General features: G+C 37.7%; 1 protein-coding gene across 1 annotated transcript in view; it reads right to left on the bottom strand.

The window, feature by feature from the left end:
* Stt3B (catalytic subunit 3B of the oligosaccharyltransferase complex) overlaps window positions 1-24,860 on the bottom strand; it is a 518,075-nt gene that overhangs the window by 489,950 nt on the left and 3,265 nt on the right. The window contains exon 2 of the mRNA XM_067140186.2: window positions 12,466-12,684. Within this exon, the coding sequence (XP_066996287.1) occupies window positions 12,466-12,684 (219 nt within the window). The remainder of the gene's footprint in view (window positions 1-12,465; window positions 12,685-24,860) is intronic.

Raw genomic sequence — 24,860 nt, 5'->3', positions numbered from 1 at the left:
TTGAACGGACCCTGACAACGAGCATGCCTCCCCTCACGGTCCCACGCAGTCCACAACGGGCCACTATCACATCTGAATGCCCCAAAAGTCTCGATATTGCACAACTCGATCAGCTGGCCAAATGGAGAGACTGTCAGATGCTGAGAAAGGCCATCTCACACGAGTACGTGGCATCTCTGCATCCTTCAGTCATCACTCAACATCTGATGTTCACACCCCTTAACCCTACCAGGCCTGGTAACAACACTGAACACTAACAACACTAATGAAGTTTGATAGCCGTTCTGTCACAGAGAACAGCAACTCTAATCATTTACACACCCGCCAGTGGTATGTACATGTACAAAATTAAACTGACACCGAATAATTTCTGGGTGCTTCAATTATCTTTTGTCAGGCAGTGTAGTAGTGAAGAAGACCAAAGCAGTATAACGGATGCACGGTAATAATGATCTTATGAGACTATTAGAACAGATGAAGGAATTGGGGAAGGATTTAGGCAATAAAATTAGTGATCAAGGGAAGGAATTAAGGGAAGAATTATTAAGTAAAAAAATTAGTAGTATCAGTATTCAAACTGGGGATTTAAATGGGAAAATTAAGTAAAGGAAATTAGTAACCAAGGGAAGAATCAGCAGAAGGAGTTGCATAATTTTGGAGAATTGCTAACAGAGAAAATAGATGACTGAGTTATGAGTTATAGAATCACAAGGCTGACACTGAAGGGAGGTTGGGCGATATAGAAGAAATGTTTGAGAAAGTTCATGAAATGAGTGAGAAGAAAGTAGAATTGCAAACAACATCACTGTATACTGATGATAAATGATAAAAGTTGAGTTGATTTTGTTTGAGTCATCAATCCATAGACTGATTTGATTCAGCTCTCCATGCCACCATATCTTCTGCTAACCTTTTAATTTCTATGTAACTACAGTAGAACCTCGATAATTCGGAATCGGTTAATTAAATATCCCGTCTAATTCGAAGAAGCTCTCGTTCCCGGAAACATGAGATACAGTTTTGCAAGTTATTTAAATTGTTGAATTCAAAATACGGATAACTCGTAATTCGAAGTACAATGTCGGCCCCATGAACAAAATTCAGAGTTTTAATTCAAAACTGTCTTTCCATTTTAAAACAATAGTATGTTACGGAGTAATTTCAACTCTATATTTATCCGCGTTATAATAGAACACGTGTTCCGGAACGTGGAGGGGTACCTCTCCGCACTTACACTCACTTCGGTGAGTCTACAGTGCGCTTCATGCTTGCTAAGTTGAATGAAATCGGAATTCTTTTGTATTCAACCTTTTAAAGAGGCAGTGCACGGAAAAACAGTCTGCAAACACTGGCGATGCCGACAGTTGACAAAAACACGTGGCTCATATAATAAATTAGTAGGCACCGAACAATATGTCATTGCCGATGAAACTGCATCGCTTTATTTTAATGCGAGCCCAAACGGTCTTATGGTTTTAAAGGAGAAAGTTCCAGCCAGGGAATCGTACAAGGGTGGTGGATGGGGGTCATTGTAGTGCGTTGTAATGCACATGGAAACTAGAAATTTTATCCCCTCATCATAGGAAAGTTCGATAAGCGGGCGTAGGGTACTTCCCATGCCAGCACAAAGCATCTAAAAATGCAAACAGTACAGAAATCCAAAAAAATAATGCATTTGCACAGGGGAACCAGCATAATTTATCCTCGTGTTTGAATTGTGTGAATTTTTTTCTTTCATTGCGTGAGGTTATGGTTTTCAGTGATTTATCCAAGTGCATTATCTGAACAATGTAAATGCACCTTTCTGGATACATTTTGGAAATAGTGTTTTCCATGGCATTTGAAAGGTTTAAACTGTGAATCAAGGAGATTGCATGTATTAATGGGTCTTAGAATACTTTGTGATGCAGCAAGTATTTACATTTCTTGAAGTAAGAGAGAAGTGCCATGGCGGGAAATCATACAAGGATAGAGTCATAGGAAACTTCGATTTTAAGGGCATCGGGTACTTTCTGTGTAAATAAAAGGCATCTAAAATGCATACAGTATAGCAATCCAATGAATAAAGCACTTGCACATGGGAGCCAGCATAGATTTCTCCTCGTCTTTGAATCATGCTTTTTTTCTTTCTTTCGTTGCGTGAGGTTATGTTTGCCAGTGAGATATCCAAGTGCATTACTTGAATACTGTAAATGCACCTTCTTGGATACATTTTGGAAATGAGGTGCATATTTCCAAAACGTCCTTTCTCCAGCAGCTTTTACAGAACTGAGAAAAATCAAATAGAAAATGTAATTTTGAGTATGACACTCTCAAACATTCTTCTAGTTAATTGTTATACATTCCATAATACCCCACAATCAAAGTAAGCATTTAATACCATACCGTTAATTAGATATTAATACAAATGAATTGGAGAAGGGACATTTTGGAAATACAGAAAGCATACCTGCCAACTTTCGAAAAGAGAAATCCGGAAGATCCTTAAGCGGAAATTTTTTAACACGCGCATGCGTAACAGTAACGGTACGTCGATTCATCGTTCCTGGAAATGTCGTTTTCCCGTATTCATCGTTGAATTTATTCGGTCCAAAAATAAAACATATAAACCAATGTTAAATTTCCCCGCATCCATTGTTTCTCGAACTATCGTTTTACCGCATCGATCGTCGAAAAATTATTTGTCCTCGGTCACAATTTTCCCGCATTGATCGATCGTGCGTAAGAAAAATATACGCAACATTTCTTTGAATTTAGAGAGACTGCTCAATACTCTTAGCATATAATAGCGACAACCTGTTGCGAGAATGTACGAGCGATTCGGAGTTGCTAGTCTTGAACAAAGATCTTGTAGGCTGGAGTGCTGTGCGCAGGTTATTCACGCGCAACCTCACTATGAGCCTCGTTGTGCCAACGCTTCTCCTCGACCCACTAACCGACCCCTAGAAATATTCTTATTTACAAGAATTAAAACGTAGACACCGTAGGCCCCATTCACAATGCAAACGTAACCGTAAACTTAACGACGTAACGTAACCGTAAAATTAACGTAAAATTTGTGGTATTCACAATGGAGGAACGTAACATCAACGTAAAGAGTACACAGCAGCCAATCAAAACACTGCCATGTTATTTAGCACGGAAGTCAGGTTTTGGGCTATCTCACAGTTTTATATTTCAATACCTCGATGGAATCAAACAACGTGATAGCGGAATCCATATTACTTCAAACATCTATTGCTTTGTTCCTGGGAGCTGTGTAGGCCTACGGTACCTGAAAAGGCGATCTAAACAACGGTGCAGAAAATGGGTTCATCCCTTGAATCAAAGAAGGTAGACTGGAAGTTGCTGGTTGTGTCAGAAACAACTGTCTCTGCTTGGAATCTCATTGTTTGTTAGCCTGGTGTTTACTGGTTAAAACGTGCTGTTGCACAAGGAACCTTTGAGTAGATGTCACTGTACAATAACACAGATGACAAAATATCTTACTGTCAGTTGGTAAACCTTCTTCTTTAAATTCTGATACGTGACTTTTCAATTTTAAACTGGTTGACTGCGCTACTTTAGGCATATTGTAACAACGTTAATGTCTTCAATGAATATCAATATACACCAGCACACACTGAACGTACAAGAACACTATGATCCATCCCACTGCTAATTCAAACTGTGAATGACTGGTAGTGAACTAGAGTTATGAAGCAATCAAAGGGAATGCCCGAATTACGAACTAATCCGGAAACCACTAGCACATCGCCGATTAATGAGATTTCCCTAGTTACGAAATTATGGCACAGACAGAGTCAATGTTATGCAGTGCAGCTTATCGGTGCTGTAAGTGTGATTCAGATAGTCACGGTACTGACCGGCTGATCTCCACCACTTCCGGGCTCAACCTCTCTCTTTCTTCGCACTGCTTATCAGCTTATTTTATCAGCCCAGACGTAGACAGGCATGATAATGACCTGCACACCAGGTAAAATATTAATTTTTCGAATATAGATTTTTAATTTATTTCACCATTGTTGAGAGGACTGCTAATTTAATATAATTTAATACTTTTTAGCTGAAATATGGACTATATGATTTTAATGACGAAGAATATGGAACATATGTGCTAAACTCCAAAATATGGAAAAATATGCAAAATAAATACTGCATGTTTCAACTCTACACGTCATGATTCGTAAAGATAATGCAAAATATAATTAATTTTACTTCCTAAAGAGAGATGTATTTACATATAAATCCTTTCCCTGGTTATGATCAACCCTGAATTATTTAACAGATTATTATTTAAAGACTGAAATTAGACATATAATCAAGATGTGAAATGGACTGCTGTGAAAAGGTTGATCTTTCATTTATGCATTACTTTTTTAGTTTTAGCATACCTGCCTGAACATTCACGGCTAGATTTGTACATCACGTTAGGACCCTAGTCAATAATAAAAACGGCGCATTCCTTACACACATGATTCAATGAATTTACATTTAAGAGCTGGACAATTTTCCTTTTAACATGAAGGCTACTAACAGAAAGAAAATCTATAAATTTAGATGCAAAAACATTCAAAATTTCCCTATAAGCAATACTTGTCATTACATTAGGATAAAGCAAATTTGCATCATTACATTTCCTAAATCACCCATATTTTCTTCAGTGCTTGACAACGCATTACAGCATTTGAAATGGGGTAACTTGAAACACAACCAGCCACACACATATATATTTCCCTGAATTAAATCAAAACCCACATATCACACCTACAACACATCGGTATTGAAGGTTAACTGCTGGACTAATACAATAAAATAAGCTTATTATATTTTAAGACATTTAAAATATGAGTCGCGCAGGTCAGAAGTTAAGAAGTAGGCCTTCTATGAAAATATCTTTGGTAACTGGAAGAATATACAGTAGAACCTCAAGGTGTGTCTCATATAGTTTATTGTTCACAAAAGATTTTTTCTTGTATAAGAATCTTATTTCATTCTTAAGCCAAATTTTATTTACTTTGATTTGGGTTTTCGAGTGTTGAGGGGATTTACGTTGTATTTTTTTCAAGTTGGTTGTGAGAAAATTCGGAGTTAAATTGTATGATAAACATTGTTTCAAGAAGTGAATGTCCTTCCCCAATTTTGCAATCTTTATTTTTAGGCCCATGTATTGGTGGGCTTTAAATTTTGCTTGGTTAGCTGTGTCGTCATAAGTTAAGAACTTCATTTTCCTGTATTGAACCGAGATTCACAATTAGAATTAACGAAGGTTCAACCTATTCAATACAAAGTGTGTTGTACAAGGTGTTCACAACATGTTATTTGTTATTACTAGTACCGGTTTCAACGCTTAATGGCTTAATGGCGTCATCACCTAGAAATCACAAAGTGGGCAGGGTACATAACATAAAATTGTATAAATGATACATGCATTCCAAAGTACAAATGATCGACTGTTTTTACATTAAGAGCTAGATGAATAATGAGTAAAATATGATGGCATAATATAACACAGATGGTTATAGTCTAATGAGGCAGGTAGGTATTGTACAATAAAATTGGTCTGATGAATGAGAATAAAAGTCTTAGTATAATAATAAAACGATGCAGAAAAATTGTCCACTCTTCTGTTGTTATCAACAGAGATATATAAGTCCAGGTCCAGTGTTGTGTGTGGTTGGCAAGACCATCAAATATTTGTTTAAGGCCGGTACACCTGACGTTGAGTGGTTGAATAAGGTTGAATTTTGAGGTCGTCTCAGCTCAACATAGGTGATGAAGCTTAAAAGGAAGAAAAGCTAAGTTAATGAAATGGTTAGCTAAAAATAAGTTCGCGGCCGAATGTGATGGAATGTGGGACTCACCTTGTTCAGCGTGCTGGTTGTGTATAGTGAGAAGGGTTGCGGACGAGTGAGATGGATGTAAGTTGAGTGTGAGTGGAGGTGAGGTTGGAGGGGCAGGAAAAGAAGGGGGGGGGGGGGGGGGAAGGAGAGAGGAAGGGATGGGAAGGCGGAGTTTAAGGCGGGTCAGGGGGATGGAGTGGTGGTAGTGTGTGACATAGGAGAGTGTTGTGCAGAGCGTAAAAGATAGATTTCTTCTTCGTGGATTTGATGCCTCTAAAGACTTTGATTAGGAAGTCGAAAAGAATATTAGGTTTTCCTGTAATTTCATTGAGGTTTAGACTGGGATTGAAAAATTGGTCTAAATGAATAAAACAGTTTTCCGTAACATCAAGTAAAGGGCCTTCCTTTATGCTCTTGAGAATTTCTAGGTCTTGTTCCATGGTAGTGAAATTATGCTTTGAGTCATGTATGTGTTGGCCTATTGCAGAAAACCTATTATACTTAATGGCATTGACGTGTTCTAGGTATCTAACTTTGAAAGTTCTTCCGGTCTGTCCGATGTATGAGGAAAAACAGTTATTGCATTTGAAACGATAAACACCTGACTTTGCGTGAATGTCTATTTGTTTATTGACTTGGAATTGTGCACTATTTCTATATTTCTATTGTTGGTTCTGTACGAAATTTTAATATTACGTTTTTTGAGGATGTTAGTTACACTGTGTATGTTTTCATTGAAAGTGAAGGTGGCGTATAGGGCGGGGTTAGGTATCATTTATAGAATTTTATAATATGTTATGCCCACTTTGTGATTTCCAGCTGATGACGCCATTAAGCGTCGAAACCGGTACTAGTAATAACAAATAACATGTTGTGAACACCTTGTACAACACACTTTGTATTGAATAGGTTGAACCTTCTTTAATTGTAATTGTGAATCTCAGTTCAATACAGGAAAATGAAGTTCTTAACTTATGACACAGCTAACCAAGCAAAATTTAAAGCCCACCAATACATGGGCCTAAAAATAAAGATTGCAAAATTGGGGACGGACATTCACTTCTTGAAACAATGTTTATCATACAATTTAACTCCGAATTTTCTCACAACCAACTTGAAAAAAATACAACGTAAATCCCCTCAACACTCAAAAACCCAAATCAAAGTAAATAAAATTTGGCTTAAGAATGAAATAAGATTCTTATACAAGAAAAAAATCTTTCTTGAACAATAAACTATATGAGACACACCTTGATACAGCGCACTTACTTTCCAAAGCTCAATGGGACATATTTCAAACAAAACTCGCGGGAAAAACTATTCAACATACTGGCACAAAAACAAGCAACACACGAGAAGAAACTTAACAATCTCAAAAATAACGCAAGGATAAACAGACCAACCACAAAATTTTGTAATAAACTGAGTACCCATAACCAAGAGTCTTTAATAGAACATTTTCACCCCCCCAGTAGTTAACTTGACAAAAATAAAACTATCAGACAAGGAAAACGAGATTCTTGAAAAAGGACCAAAACACAATTGGCCAAATCCAAATAAAGTTAATATCGCTACCACAGTAGTCATAGAATCAGAAACAGCCATAAACAAAATGCCTTCAGACTTACAAGATGAGGTCAGATTGGACGTTAAACGGAAATTAAACAAAATCCATAACCTAAAAAACAAAACAACACCCACTAATAGTAGCATATACAATGAAACCTTCACAGAACGAGAACATATCACTAAACTCGCGAAGAAAATTAAAGATCACGACCTTATTATTACAAAAGCTGATAAGGGCAATACGACCGTTGTCTCATGGATAAAACCAATTATATTGAAAAAACAAAAATTTTTTTCAATAATGGCTCCTTCTCCATAGTTAAAAAAGATCCGACTCAGCAAATCCAACGTCTCCTAAAACTTCTTTTTTTTTTTTGCTAGTTGCTTTACGTCGCACCGACACAGATAGGTCTTTTGGCGACGATGGGACAGGAAAGGGCTAGGAGTGGGAAGGAAGCAGCCGTGGCCTTAATTAAGATGCCTGGTGTGAAAATGGGAAACCACGGAAAACCATTTTCAGGGCTGCCGACAGTGGGATTCGAACCTACTATCTCCCGAATACTGGATACTGGCCGCACTTAAGCGACTGCAGCTATCGAGCTCGCTATCTCCTAAAACAAACTTAAAAAAAATAAAAATACATCATTCCTTTTTACAGAACAAGAAAAAACGCAATTACTTAATATGAATCCCGGTCTGCCTACCACCAAAGCTTTCCCCAAAAGCCATAAGACCGGCGTCCCCATACGCCCCATCATTAACTACAGACCTAGCCCATTATACAAATTGGCCCAATTCATTCAGAAATTCCTTAGTAAAAATTATAAATTTCAGTCGAAAAATCCGTAAAAAACACTATTGAATTAATCGAAAAACTGAACAAATTTAACCCTTTTAGTACCAGTCGCTTATAGGTGGAGTATGCGAAGAATAACAGGCTTATTTTTAGAAATTGCAATGTTTCAGTAAAATCATTATAACTTTCTTATTATTGAAGATAAGCCTCCGACATTTGAACTTATCATAGAAAAGGAGGTTCTTTACATGTTTTTAAAGTCACAACGTATGTTATATTAACGCTATAACATAAAATTATTAGTTTAACAATTATCAAAATGAAAATTGAAAAAAAAATTGAGATAAAGAAACACAAATCAAAATCAAAATTATGCACTGAAAAATATTGTCTGCAGATACATGCTCTTGGTTCACTATTTGTAAAATTTCAATAACCTAGGCACTAAAATTTCTAATTTAAAAAAATATTTTATGACCAGGTGTTTCGAGATACAGCGGGGAGGGCTCGAACCGTGTGTCATTTCCAACTGAAACTTCACTGAACATTGTGTTATGCAGGTAGGCATTGTTGTCATTACTGCCTGCATCACGGCCTACACTGTCTTCATTTCCATCACTTTCCGAATCAGCATCACTGTCACTTTCAATAATAACAATACCACGAGGTTTATTGTACTGTTGTCATACATCGGACAGACCGGAAGAAGTTTCAAAGTTAGATACCTAGAACACGTCAATGCCATTAAGTATAATAGGTTTTCTGCAATAGGCCAACACATACATGACTCAAAGCATAATTTCACTACCATAGAACAAGACCTAGAAATTCTCAAGAACATAAAGAAAGGCCCTTTACTCGTTGTTACGGAAAACTGTTTTATTCATTTAGACCAATTTTTCAATCCCAATCTAAACCTCAATGAAATTACAGGAAAACCTAATATTCTTTTTGACTTCCTAATCAAAGTCTTTAGAGGCATCAAATCCACGAAGAAGAAATCTATCTTTTACGCTCTGCACAACACTCTCCTATGTCACACACTACCACCACTCCATCCCCCTGACCCGCCTTAAACTCCGCCTTCCCCCCCTTCTTTTCCTGCCCCTCCAACCTCACCTCCACTCACACTCAACTTACTCACATCCATCTCACTTGTCCACAACACTTCTCACTATACACAACCAGCACGCTGAACAAGGCGAGTCCCATATTCCATCACATTCGGCCGCGAACCTATTTATAGCTATCCATTTCATTAACTTAGCTTTTCTTCCTTTTAAGCTTCATCACCTATGTTGAGCTGAGACGACCTCAAAATTCAACCTTATTCAACCACTCAACGTCAGGTGTACCGGCCTTAAACAAATATTTGATGGTCTTGCCAACCACACACAACAATGGACCTGGACTTAAATATCTCCGTTGATAACAGAAGAGTGGACAATTTTACCGCATCATTTTATTATTATACTAAGACTTTTATTCTCATTCATCAGACCAATTTTATTGTACAATACCTACCTGCCTCATTAGACTATAATGCCTCTATGTGTTATATTACGCCATCATATTTTACTCGTTATTCATCTAGCTCTTAATGTAAAAACAGTCGATCATTTGTACTTTGGAATGCATGTATCATTTATACAATTTTATGTTATGTACCCTGCCCACTTTGTGATTTCTAGGTGATGATGACGCCATTAAGCGTCAAAACCGGTACTAGTAATAATAAATAACATGTTGTGAACACCTTGTACAACACACTTTGTACTGAATAGGTTGAACCTTCTTTTCAATTCTAATTGTGATACTTTATCGCCTCGTCATAGGAAAGTTCGATAAGCTAAAATGTTTTAAGGGCTTCGGGCGCTTTCCATGCCAGTACAAAGCATCTAAAAATGCAAACAGTACAGAAATCCAAAAAATAATGCATTTGCACAGGGGAACCGGCATAATTTATCCTCGTCTTTGAATTGTGCTATTTTTTTCTTTTGTTGCGTGAGGTTATGTTTGTCAGTGATTTATCCAAGTGCATTATTTGAACATTGTAAATGCACCTTGTTGGGTACATTTTGGAAATAGTTTTTTCCATGGCATTTGAAAGGTTTAAACTGTGAATCGAGGTGATTGCATGTATTAATGGGTTTTAGATTACTTTGTGACGTGGCAAGTGTGTACATTTTTGAAGTACGAGAGAAGTGCCATGGCGGGATATCGTACAAGGATAGAGTCATTGGAAAGTTCTATTTTAAGGGCATCGGGTACTTTTTGTGTAAATACAAGGCATCTAAAATGCATACAGTATAGTAATCCAATTAATAAAGCGAGCCAGCATAGATTTCTCCTCATCTTTGAAATGTGCTTTTTTCTTTCTTTCATTGCGTGAGGTTATGTTTACCAGTGAGATATCCGAGTGCATTATTTGAATACTGTAAATGCACCTTCTTGGATACATTTTTGAAATAGTTGTTTTATCATGGCATTTGAAAGGTATAAACTGTGAATCAAGGTTAACTGCATGCAGTAACGGGCCTTAGAATATTTTGTAACGCAGCAAGGGTTGGTACTTCTGAATTGCGAATTGGCGGTTAATTCGAAATCATGTAATTCGAAGTCCAATTTTTGCATCCCAACGACTTCGAATTAACGAGGTTTTACTGTATATGCAAACACAGTATTTACTTACATTTTCTTGTCACGAGGGAAACTGAAGAAAGACCGCGAATCCTTCTGCACTTCATAGTTATTGCAGCCGAACACAGCACATATCTTTCCACTCATACTGACAGGAGATATAAAGGAATGACACATGCTACTATTTACTTATGTCAACTTAATGCAAACGCATAAATAATCCCCAAAATTTCACGAACAAATACACGTGCTCTTATGACAGAATCAGTAACTCTCAGGTCACTCCGCTAAACAGCTCTAATCGCTGTCCCTCAATATCTCGCAGTGTCGCGTATTGTCTCCACTGTATTTGTCCCCACCCAAAGATCTGAATCTGGGACTATTTTGCCTCTGGAACATTTTACCCAATAGGAAGCCATTATCAGTACAGCATTCATACAGGGAGAGCTGCATGTGCTTGGGAGTTAGTTACGACTGTAGTTTCCTGTTGCTTTCAGGCATGTACCAGTATCAACATAGCTAAGCAATGTTAAGTATTATTAGAGGGCCCATCTCAGCAAATTATCTAGACTGCCGCCCTTGCAACACCTGAAAGGCTGCTACCCCCGTTCCGATAAACCACCCGTTATTCTGGTCTTTCAACAGATACCCATCCGATGTGGCTGCACCAGCAGCTCGGCTAACTGCTTCACTGCGAGGCACATGCCTCCCCACCGTGGGAAGTTTACATGGTTTGCAGGGGGAGGAAAGTTTAATTAAATATAATCGAAGAGAAAGTAAAGAATTTAGAATTCAGAATAGAAAAGACAATTCAAGATGGGGTTAAAAACTTATGTTGATCATAAAATAAGGCAAACTATGAAAATATAATACGCTTGAAGGGAAAGTGAAAAAATTAATGTCAGCTTTGTTGACATGGCTCAACAAATAGAACTGGTTAAAGAAGTTGAACTTCCTAAATTTAGAAACAAGTCATATGGTCCAGTGGAGTTCCTTAAAGTAATCAAAGAAAGATTTGATTTTAGCAGTGGCAAAGTTAGGGCCCATGGCCCTCTCTTACATTTAACCACGAAAAATTACAAGATAATACATATATTAAACAAATGTACTACTCTATTATAAAATCAAAGATAGCTATGATATATAATAGATTTGGGGAACAAATAATGAAGAAAGAAAGCATAGCTCTACAAATAAAATAAAATGAAATCCAGAGGATAAGTGAAAAAGGAAGAGAAGAGGTTATCAATAAGATTGAAATGAGTCACAGTTTTATATTATGTTAGCCCGAAGGTGGGAAAATATAAGCAATGGTCTAAAAAAGTCATTTTTCATGGGGAAAGAATGAAACGAAAATAAAAAATGTCAATGATCCGCTAAAATGTGTCAAACCAATACATTAATTTTGTTAAGTGCTCACAGTATAACTAAACTTCAACATATTTTCACTTGTATCCCATTATTTGCCGACTCATTTACTAAGGAGCAGCTTGTATATGGCTCATTGACAGAATGGATCATGGTGGGGAAAAGAATACGCCTGCACATGCCTAAGCCAGACACCTTCCCATGTTGTGGCCACTGTACAGAGAACTAAAAAAGTAGAATGAAACTAACCTGAATGTTGGTGCAAGGAAAACACATATGTCCCGTATATGGACTGGAATATTGAGAGAATGAAGAATGTAGTGAATGCCTCCAGAGGTAATCATTAACCCTGGATACACAGTACCACCGACAATTCGACCGAGAGGGTACCATGCTCTCTCATCAAACCAATTCAAGAAGTTGTAGAATCCATGTTGCACCATATAAGCCGTAGATCTATAGTTGAACCTGAAATGAGAATATTACGTCTTACTTAGCATTCCTTTCAGTGCAAATGATACATATTTTTCATCAAGTCATTATCACTTTCCTGTAGCATCCCACACTTCCAATCAGTTTTATACTGGACGATTTATCAAGTTGTCAAATGAGTTGTATCATTCTTACAATTATACCATAACGATAACAAGATTAATAAACAAATAGTGATGGAAGAGAAAAATGTTAACTAGTTGACAAAATACATGTGGATGACATTTAAAAACTGTAACGGCAGTCAATGGGATGTTTAGCCAATAACATCATTATTAATATTATTAATAAGTACGTGATTTACCATCTGACAATGACGGCTGCACTGTTCAATTATCATGGAAATTAAAACCCACCATCTCCTGAATATAAGCTCACAACTGCATTACCCAAACGACATAGCCAACTAACTCGGTATAGAGTCCGGCCCCGCGGTGTAGGGGGCAACGCGTACGCCTGTCACCCAGCGGGGTCGGATTCGATTCCCAGCCGGGTAAGGGGTTTTAGTTGTAAATATCCCTGGCCTGGGTGTTTGTGTTGTCTTTAACGTTCCTCTCCTCACATTCAACACTTCCGCAATTCCACTTACATAGGGTTCCTATTATATGGTGAAAGTAGTGGCAAAAGATCTACAGAGGTTGACGCCACAAACAAATATTATTTTGTATTTAAAAAAATAAAATAAAATAAAGCTTGATACAGAAGAATTGTGAAGCTTAGGAAAGGTATTTAGGAGTTCAGGGCAGATCTCTCTTCCCCACCCCCCGTACTCTTATCAGGGCATGGTAACATGTGAAGAATAGTTGGAGAGGTTTCTACCATGCTTCTCGATCCAAAGTCAGCTACAAAACCTCATATAGGGACTTCCTTACATGCATTCTTATGTGGTCGACTGTCCGTCTCCATGACTAAATGGTTAGCATGCTGGCCTTTCGTCCAAAGGATTTTGGGTTCAATTTCCAACCAACTCAGAGATTTTAACTTTAATTGGTTAATTCCTCAGGCTTGTGGACTGGGTACTTGTGCTGCCTTCAACATTAGAATTCACCATAGGCAGAGTCCCAACCTCAAACACCTATAAGCGTCAATTTGAAAGATCTGCACCAGGCCTCTCGAGGCCACACATATTATTACAGGGAAATATCTCCACCTCTACGATGCGGACACTCCCCTGATTACACCTATAAAGTGTCAAAATTCATCCATGGTTTTTCGAAGAAACATTAAGTACTCAACAATAAATACCCTTTAAAAAATTAAATTACTTTCTGCAAAATTTTGAAAAGAGTTTCATCTGCAACCTAACCATATTATCTGTTCATATGATATTGCAAACATGTTCCCAAACTTTCGTACGAAACAAACCGTTAGAATTATCCATGACATCAATAAACACAGCGGCCTTATTAAAATGGAAATCGCCGGGCTGAGTGGCTCAGACGGTTAAGGCGCTGGCCTTCTAACCCCAACTTGGCAGGTTCGATCCTGGCTCAGTCCGGTGGTATTTGAAGGTGCTCAAATACGACAGCCCCGTGTCGGTAGATTTACTGGCACGTTAAAGAACTCCTGCGGGACTAAATTCCGGCACCTCGGCGTCTCCGAAGACCTTAAAAAGTAGTTAGTGGGACGTAAAACAAATAACATTATTATTAAAATGGAAATCGAAGAATTCATTGAGATATTAAATTTCGTTCTAAACAAAAATCACTTCTCTTTTAATGGGAAGCATTATCAGCAAAAAGGCTCAGGCCCTTTCTGGCATTCTAGCTGATATTTACATGGATTCAATAGAACATACAAAAGTTATTCCACAAATAAAGGGTATTTGTTTACGGCTTAGATTTGTGACGATACTTTTATGGTTATCAACAAAGATATGACTAAGAGTGACTAGAAATTGGATTCATTAAGCAACATAGACCCCAATATTGAATTTACCAAAGAAGATGACGTCAAAAATTCTTTAAATCTAATGATTACGCGTATGCATAACACCTATGAATTTGAAATTTATAGGAAACCTATTCATTCACCCATAACTATTAAAAATTCATCCCTGCACCCCAAGACTCAAAAACAAGCCGCTTTTCATAGTTTAACATATAGGGCTCTAAAAATTCCTCTTTCTCCAGACAATTTAGAAACAGAACAAAAATATTTAAGACAATTAGCTCAATTCAAAGGTTTTAAAATAAATATGGTCAATCGGTTAATTAATAAAATCAAAATTAAACTGTCATCCAATCTAGTACCAGATAAATCCAAGAAAAATAGCTACGCCACATTTACATATAATAATCCGGCTATCCATCAGATCACAAATGTTCTAAAAATTTTTTAAAATGTCAGTATAGAATATAGGACAGTAAATAATAACAAAAACATATTTTTCAAAAACAATAAGGTCAATAATAACAACAACAGTTACTCAAGATCTGGGGTTTATACACTAAAGTGTACACAGTGTGGATTCTCGTATCTGGGTGAAACTGGGAGGAGCTTTTATACAAGAACACTACAATGCTTTCAAACACAAGTATTCAGCCATGAGCCAGCATATGAGTGAAACGGGACAAATTTACTTCAATAGAGAAAGATCTAACCATCGTTAAACTTAGGCGAGGGGAAATTATTGAATGAAATGGAAAATTTATACATTTTTTTTGGACCAAACCTATAAGGATAATAATCTTAACGATGTCAATGACAACAAAAATCTCTTATATAACTCCAAGGTTGATCCATACTGTAAATCAGAATAAGGTAACTACTATTTTTCAATCACAGCACTCCAATGTTCCATTTACCATGCCCAATGTTAGGCCCATCAATACCAATTCGGGTAACACCTCTTTAGCAATAACACAGGCGCACAAAGTACAACCCACTCCCCTTCCCCCTCTACGCTCCACCACTCCGTTACCGCATCACTACTACACTAGAAGTAGAAAGGTTAGTCAGACGCAACTGGAACAGGTGGATCCAACAACAGACTGGATGAGTAAGTATGACCACAATTAAGGGGTATTATACCATTATCTTTATAATTATCAACGCGGGCTCTAACATTCATCTTCTAAATTTCTTTTACTTTTTATTCAATTACAGACAATATTCATAAACCATTCCAAGGTCGAACAATGAATCAACGAGAAAAACAGTCTAATAAGAACAGCATAAACAACCCATGAAGCATTTTGTTAGAGAAACAGCTGCCTATGAAGGATATTTGACAACATAATTCTAACTTACATGATGTTTAACCCACAATTATATTAAATTATTATTATATAGAAAATAGTATCATTGAACTTTGCTTCTTTGCACATGGGATATTCAAGCTTTGCATGACAACATACCACAGTTCCGGTTTTGTTGCTACCAAATATACGACATAGTTGATTATAAAGCACCTTGGGATGAACGTACTTTTTACCATTAACCCAATGATTCATCCAATAATTCGATGAAGATCCAATTTTCGCTTTGGACAATTTTAGTTAAGTATGAGATTATTATTGTATTCAGGTCATAAATTTTGGTTTTATTTAATGTACACATTTTAAACCCATGTACAAATCATCTTAAGAAAAACTTTTTTACAAAAAAATTAGAATAAGATCATTTTGTATTGTATTAAGTTCAAATTTTTTAGTCAAATAAGGGCTCGGGCTTGACCTTACGATTGTAAACAGGCTGAAGATGCCCAAAAAGGGCTAAACTTGTACCTGAAAAGTGTGTGTAATTCATGTAGAATTTAATCACTGTAAACTGTGAATAGTATTGAATACGTGGATACAGTAAATTTTATTCTTGAAATAATTTTACACTCCCCTGTTTTGGACAAAATTTTATGTCTCGACAAAAATGTACATATTTTATTCACTAAGGCACAACTTATTGGAACAAAAAAGTTCTTTACATACATATTGACCAACTGACATCAAGATAAATCAAAACACAAGAAATTAAAAGGACAACTGCCATAATTTGTCAGTGCAAAAAAAAAAATTATTTCCAAGTCATATATTTCTGCTAAGATCCCAGAAGCCATAGCACTCATTGGGAGTCCTTTTCAATGGTTAATTTTATTACTGACAGAAAATTAGCTGAGGGTAAATTCTAGAAATAGTCAAATTCCTGTACCTCTTGTTTACTTAAGGTGTTGCTTTTCTGACAGGTTCTACTGATTAAATTGAAGGGGTTAAAGGTATAGTGGTGTAAGTCACTTTATCATCGTTTTTAGGAAATGAGCATAATGCGAAAGGTATTGTAGTTAATTCAGTAGACAAGTTTTTGTGATGGTATTGTTTTAGAGGTACTACGTAGGTCCAAACTTAGGGATTAGGCTTGATTTGAAATTTTTTTTGCTCAAAAGTTGTACCTCACGCACTAACCAAAGTCACTTGCACCACTGTGCCTTACCAAAGCCTGTGACATACACCACTGTATGACCTAAAACCAAAGACTTACACCACTATGGACATCAACAAAATGATGTAAAGTTGACTTGCACTTCTCAAACACATTTTTATTGAACATTACACAAAGTATAAGAATAATACAAACAATTTAATTTTTTATCACGAATGGAGTCTTAATGTTTTTAACATGGCAATACGGATTCAGTCTATTTCATCAGGATATGTGGTTTCCACAATTTCCAGAGGTCCAACATCTACAAGCTCCTCACCTTCTTCAATAGTGGTTCGCAGGGAAACGAAGAATTCATGTTTCACTGGTGGAATGTATGGCAGAAGATCAAGCATATCTTTCTTTTTAGCCTCGGTAACAGGCCTTCCCCTTGGGTACAAAACATCTTGAGAAACGTTGGCCAGAGAATGTCGCCTACCGGGCTTTGCTGCCTTTAGATTTAGTTTAGAAAATGGGATATCCTCATTCACAGTTTCTTTGTAGAAGAGAGTGTAAGGTTGATCTTTCAAAATTCGTATCCATTGAATTTTCAACCAATTAACAGCAATGTTGTTCTCATTTTTCTTTCGTCGCGTGATACAACTTTCCAACTTTGCAACAGATTTGAAATCCTCTCGGCTCATTTTCGTCACCATGAATGGATTGTTCCTTCGGCACTTCATTATGATACTGTACCAGTCGTCTGCAGTATAAATGGACTTGTTCTTTGCGTACGATTCAATTGATCCAAATTCAGCGTCGTTGGGTAGAAAAGAGTGGCCACTTACCATAAATTTGTGATCGATAATTTCTGCATTGCTTTGAGGGCCCTGTATGTACTTCATGAGGTACAAGGAAAACTTAATATTACGGTTTTGGCCCGTGCATGCGTCACTGTACAACACTATGTGCCTAGCAGATGACGCTCTTGCTGCAAGATGTTTGACGATACAGGAACCAATCTCTTGAGACCCACGAGAAGCGATCGTTTCATCCCAGCAGAACATGAAGCCTAAACCTGTTCCAAGTTCATGGCAACCAAGGTTATAACAATACATATTCCGCTTATAGTAAGCCACGGACGTCGTCAAAACAGGAAATGGCAAAGCCTTTTCGAGGTCGAATGTCAGACCATAGAAAGATTCGTCTTCCCGTGCTTTCACTTTGTCCCGATCTCTAGCCTCTCTCACCTTTTCGGCATTTCTGAGGTGTAATTCTTTTTCAGCCTTCAGCTTTGTAGATTCGTCTTCATCTTCACACACTTCAATCTTCTTGTCAAGCACATCGCATCTGGTGCACGTATCTTTAAGAGGCCGGTGGAAATGCAAGTTGAACTCATTGCTAAAGGTTCGACGGTAGATGGCTTCAGAAACAGGAATATCACCTTTTTCCGTGCACTTTTCTTTGTACAGTTCATACATTGTACGTACATTCATGTCAGGAGGAAGGTATTTCCTGTTAAGGTTCTCTGATCTACTGTAGTGCGATTGATACGATGGGAAAGATGCTATGTGGTCACGCACACCATTCATGGCAGCCTCCGGTGTTTTATTTTTGGGGGGATGGCGTCCTCGGCCATCACTTCCTGGTTGTTGACCCTCTCGTACTTTTTGTATTGCCCTTGTCATTCGCCCATCCGAAACTTGGAGTGTTTGTAAGAAAAAACGCTTGCACACAGTAACGCTATTGCCTCTGACTTGGAATCTGAAGCTGTTTGAAACAGACTTTGCATTTCTCGTTGAATTTCGTGGGCGTCTTACATTAGGTTTCTGTTGCACAATCAAACCACATAAAAATACGTTTTGTTCAGAAAAACTGCTTAGCTTCCAAAAGGTGTCGAAAATTTCTCGCCTCGCCACTTCAGGTACGTTCTCCACACACTTTTTTTTACATTTACAAAGTTCTGATACAGCTTACCGGCCACTTCTTTTCCTCTAGAGGACACGTACGGGAGCCCTGAATTTCGTGCTCGCTTTCGCTTTTGAGCTTTACTTTCGTGTTTTTGTCTTTTCCTCGTTCTCGGGTGAGCGTTTTCTCGATTCTCAGAAGTTCCAGCAGTAGGAAATTCGCTGGAATGGTTGCGCTGGCGTCCGCCGTCTACCTCTTCATCTCCTTCTGATTCTGAAACAACAAACATCTTGTTACACTTACTACCGAAATAAAAAACTGCAGGGGAAGCTTCGATTCAGCATTCAAAATTACGTGAAAAACGATACTCAACACGACCATTTTCAATAATCACAGAAAATTCACTAAAAACATCACTCTTCGTGCATTTTTCTCCATTTTTCCTTTCTTTTTTTCCGAACCGATTACAAAGGTGTATTATTCAGGGAATAGTAGACCAAAAGGACCTAAGGCATAATCTAATGTAAGTACTTGCTAAAAACGTTGCAACAAAATAGGTTAGTAGGTGAGTAACTGAGAGGTTAGAAGGTGAATAGTACTTACCATCATCTGTTTCTGATGTGTTTTCTCCTTGTTCACGCTCCCATTCATCACTGGACTCCAGCTCATCCAACGGATCACTTAAACTTATTTCAGAATCCATCGTTTCTTTGAGTATTCACGCATGCATTCAACACTCGATGAACATCGCGGAACAATTACAACCACACTGGTGTAAGTCTGACTCACACCACTTCAGTTATCAGCAAAACAGATGATCCATTACCAGTCTAACTTGTGCTGCCATCTAACGACGAAATGAGTGAAGCTCTGACTTACTCCACTTTTTCTATGAACAGTTTTTTATTTCTACATCGCCTTTCTGTGCCTAAGTCAACTTCTACCGAAAATTGACTTACACCACTTTGACTTTAACCCCTTCAATTGATTCTATCTTTAACAGAATTTTAGAGTACAGAGGGTTACCCCAGTTAAGTTTGGACGATTTTGACGTACATTTTATCCTAGGCGACTCCTTCTCTCCAGAACCGGTCGTGCTCGATGTGATGGCCACGAGCATGGACTATTCCCCTACATCTCAATTTCCACTGAAGAAGACTTGGGATGGAGTACAGGCAGAAGAATATTGTCCCATACTTCCTTGCACACTTCCCAAAGATCCTCAACAGTGGCAGGATGTCTAGAAGAAAGCCCTCTTTTCAGGAGACCAAATACACAGAAATCCATCGGTGAGGCATCCGGGAATTAGACAGGGGTGGCACTAAATGGTATGACACGGGCACCCGTCTCTACTTTTCTCTCGAAGTAGGTGACATGATCTGGCAGTATGACTGGATGCTTTATCCCTGTGGATCCAGACATTTAAAGCATCCTCACTGTACAGCCGGGGGATATCTTTGTGGAAATATGGGTCCATGACATTCTTCTGGAAATATGCAGTATTCATCTTCACATTTCTCAGCACTCTGAGGATTCTGAGTTTACCCTGGGCACAATACTCTGCAACTACCATGAACCCCCTGGCAAACTTTTCTTTGTTTTCCTTGACGAAGTTTGAGTGCCTCTTTTGCCCTTTTGAGTGACAGCAAATTGCCCGGGGCTTGTTGGTGTCATCCACATACACCAAAGCTTCATCCAGAGTAACAACAGACTGCCATTCATCCCCTGCTAAGTAGTTTTTTAATAATTTTCTGGCAATAGTGAGCCATTCTTTAATGTGCTTTGCATTCAATGCATCTCCAAGTACCGTATGCCGCTTTACCAGGTTCAGATCCTCTTTAATTATACAGTAGATTGTACCTTTAGAAGTGCTTGTGTAGCTGACAAGGTGTCTTAGTAAATTTTCCTTGAGGACAGCAGCCTTTATAACTTTTTAATGATGTCCGGAGACCTGGAGAATCTAACTCACTTCCGCAGCAGTTTTTTCAAAGTAGTTGTTTCTGGCAGGAAACCATTCTGATGTAATTGCATCACCCTGCCTACAGAGGACTTACTAGAGTTGAGATCTTTCATTTTACATTGTTGTACAAGCCTTGATAATGGGAAATTAGCGTCTGAAAGGCCAACAATGTACCCTTGCCATATATCTGCAATTCAGCAGGCCATGAGGCAACAAAGGTATATGACTGTACACGGCACTTCTCTACATCACACTGACCAGACAAAACAGAACGACACGCAGCTGCTTCCAAGAGCAACACATGCGCTCAAGTTCGCATCCTGCATTAACTGGAGCAACCCTCCATACATGTTTGCAATATCAAATGAATTAATGGCATATGAAAACTGTAATTTGATCATTTGTAGTAGGATTACAGAATTCTATAGAATTTTTCATTGATGTCTTGCTCTGAAAGGTATAGTATTTTCTTTAAAAAATTGTAGATGAATTGGTATATTTTGTATGTAAAGCTATTTTTAAATTAATAATCGGTCTAATGGGAATTCTGTCTTCGTGTATTTATGACTGAGCTCTTTCTACTCTGGGGTTCATGTTAATTAGCTGATATTCTGTAGTCATGAAACTATGATTTTTAATACCTGTTTCAGAGTTTTCTGGATTGTGTTCGTGGGGTCCTTATTAATTTTGATGGAAAATTAAACTAAATTTTCTAAACCTTACAGTGATAAGAAAAAAAGAACAGCTATCATATAAAACCCACAGAAAACTTACCCAAACCCTTAACACCATAAAAAAAGTTCACAACATCTAGAAATTCACACACACACACACACACACACACACACACACACACACACACACACAAAGCCACATTTCATAGTATGATTAATAGAGCCTACAATATCCTTCTGTCATGAGAAGATCTAAGTAAAGAAATTAACAGTATTTACAAAATAGCAACTAGTAATGGATACACTAACGATTACATTGATAAAATAACCAACAAAATAAAAAATTAACCTCAAACAACTTAAAAAGAATGAAAGAATAATAAGAACTTTGCCCCTTCACCTTTAATAATGACAATATTTAACAATTTTAAGCTCATTTGTTCCCCATTGACCTTACAGTTAAGAAAAATATGTATTTAGTCCACCTTGATCGATACATAAATATTACATAGAAACACATTAAAGGTACTTGTTTCGGCCCTGTTGGGCCTTCTTCAGCCTTGAAAAAGATATACAAAGTTGATAGAATACTCTAAAACACCACCACTCATTCTTGATAAGTTTCAATATCTAAGCATCAAAATGATTGCCCTGTAGAAAAGTTTAGAAACTTTCTTTAACAATAATTGTAAAGCAAATTTTTGGCTTTACATTGCGCTGACAGAGATTGGTCTTATGGCAACAATGGGACAGGAAAAGGCTAGGTGTTGGAACGAAGTGGCCGTGGCCTTAAGGTACAGCCCCATCATCTGCCTGGTGTGAAAATGGGAAATACGGAAAATATCTTCAGGGCTGCCAGTGATGGGGTTCGAACCCACTATTTCCCGAATGCAAGCTCACAGATGTGCTCCCCTAACCGCACGGCCAACCCACTTGGTAGTTTAGAAACTGACAATTAGTAAAAAAATGAAATGAAATATGTTGTCAATATGAAAAACAGAAACATAACCAAAACACGAAACTGATAGACTGTCAAGCAGGTCCGCTGTTGATCGTGGCAATGGCGGAGGAAGAGGAAATTGTGGGGGTGGGGGGGGAAACTTTTATGAAATGATGGGACAAGTTGTGACTATGTTTTTTAATATTATTATTATCATCAGCATCATATATATAAAGTAACTTGTCCTGACTGATTGATTCATCATTGCCGGGCCAAAAACTACTGGACATAATGAAATGAAATATTGGGGATACATTCTTATTAACATGCAAGTGCTCGCTAAGGGAGGATTTTTGGATATTCCGTCGCTAAGGGGGTAAATTTTAAAACTGAGGATATCTATAGGCCTATCTCAAAAACTTAAAAGTTTACTGACGTAAAAATTGGTATTTGAAATCTCCTTCAAAAATTAAGGAACACTTTTTTTTTTTTTTGTTTTAAGAAAAATCCCATTAAGGGGGATGAAAAATGGGGGAAGATGGTTTGAACACCTTTTATAAGGAGACTTAAATCTCGAAAACTGAAGATGTTACAGACATGAAAATTGAAATTTGGAATCTCTTTGAATATAAAGAAACATGTATTTTTGCGTATTTGGATAATGCGATGAATAGGGGGTGATCAGGAGTGACAAACGGGGTGAATTTCAAAAATGACTATCTCAGACGTAAATTACAGATCTGAAAACTGATATTTCGAATTTCCTGTAAAAGTAAAGAAACAAATACTTTTTTTTTTTTTTTTTTTTGGAAAATCTACTTAAGGGGAACTGAAAGAGGGGTGAATTTTTAAAATTAGCATATCTACAGTATACCTCAAAAACTTAACATGTTGCAGACGTGAAAACTGGTATTTGGAATCTCCTTTAAAAATAAGGAAACGCGTATTCTTTGGTTTTCAGGAAAAAACCTTAACGGGAGGAAGGGGGGTGAAGGAATTGAAAAATTAGTTGTATTATTTGTATGAAAACTGGTATCTGGAATCTTCTTTAAAAATAAAAACATGCATTTTAGGGAGGGGACGGGGAGGGGATCAACTTCGTAGGGGGGGTATGAAAATGGAGTGAATTCCTTTTACGAGGATACACACATCTCAAAAACTGAATATGTTACAGTCGTGATAATTGGTATTTGGAAGCTGTTTTAAAGAAATGGGTACTGTTTGTTTTTGGAAAATTCACTTGAGTAGGGAGTGTGAAAGGAAGTAAAAAAATTGAATTCTTTTTCTGGAGAAACTTCTTAACTCCCCTGCGACCTTGCCGCGGTGGCGAGGCTTAGGCGTCCCAATGAAGCAGATAGCCGAGCCGCAGGTGCAACCATATCGGATGGGTATCTGTCGAGAGACCAGACTAACGAATGGTTCGTTGAAAGGGGGGCAGCAAGCTTTCGGAAGTTACAAGGGCAGCAGTCTAGATGATCTGACCTTGTAATAATACTCGACATGTCATAACTGTGTTGATACTGCTACAAGACTGAAAGCAACTGAAAACTACAGCCCTAACTAACTCCCGAGGACATGCAGCTCTCTCTATATGAATGGCTTCCTCCTGGGTAAAATATTCTGGAGGTAAAATAGTCTACCATTCGGATCACCAGGTGGGGAATACACAAGAGGGGGGCAGTCATCAGGAAGATGGATACTGACATTCTAAGAGTCGGAGCGTGGAATGTTAAAAGTTTGAATTTTTGTGGTAGGTTAAAGACTCTGAAAAGGGAGATGGATTGAAGTTAGATGTAGTTGGTTTAAGTGAAGTATGCTGGCAGGAAGAGCAGGAATTTTGGTCAGGCGACTACAGAATTATCAACATAAAATCAAATGGAGTACATGCAGGAGTTGCTTTAATAATAAATAAGAAAATAAGGCACTGGGTAAGCTACTACGACCTGCATAATGAAAGGATTATTGTTGTCAAGACAGACACCAAACCAATGCCCACCGCAATAATTTAGCAGATGATGAAGAAATCTAAAGTATTATATGAAGAGAGAGGAAATTTAATACAATATGTAAAAGGTGACGACAATCTAATTGTGATGGGAGACTGGAATGGAGTGGTAGGGCAAGGATGAGGGGTTTTTTTTTTTTTTTTTGCTATTGGCTTTACGTCGCACCGACACAGATAGGTCTTATGGTGATGATGGGATAGGAAAAGGCTAGAACTGAGAAGGAAGTGGCCGTGGTCTTAATTAAGGTACAGCCCCAGCATTTGCCTGGTGTGAAAAGGGGAAACCACGGAAAACCATCTTCAGGGCTGCCG

Source organism: Anabrus simplex, chromosome 2 (genome assembly GCF_040414725.1).
Source record: "Anabrus simplex isolate iqAnaSimp1 chromosome 2, ASM4041472v1, whole genome shotgun sequence".
NCBI classification, from domain to species: Eukaryota; Metazoa; Arthropoda; class Insecta; order Orthoptera; family Tettigoniidae; genus Anabrus; species Anabrus simplex.
This window is presented reverse-complemented; position numbering and strand designations above follow the sequence as displayed.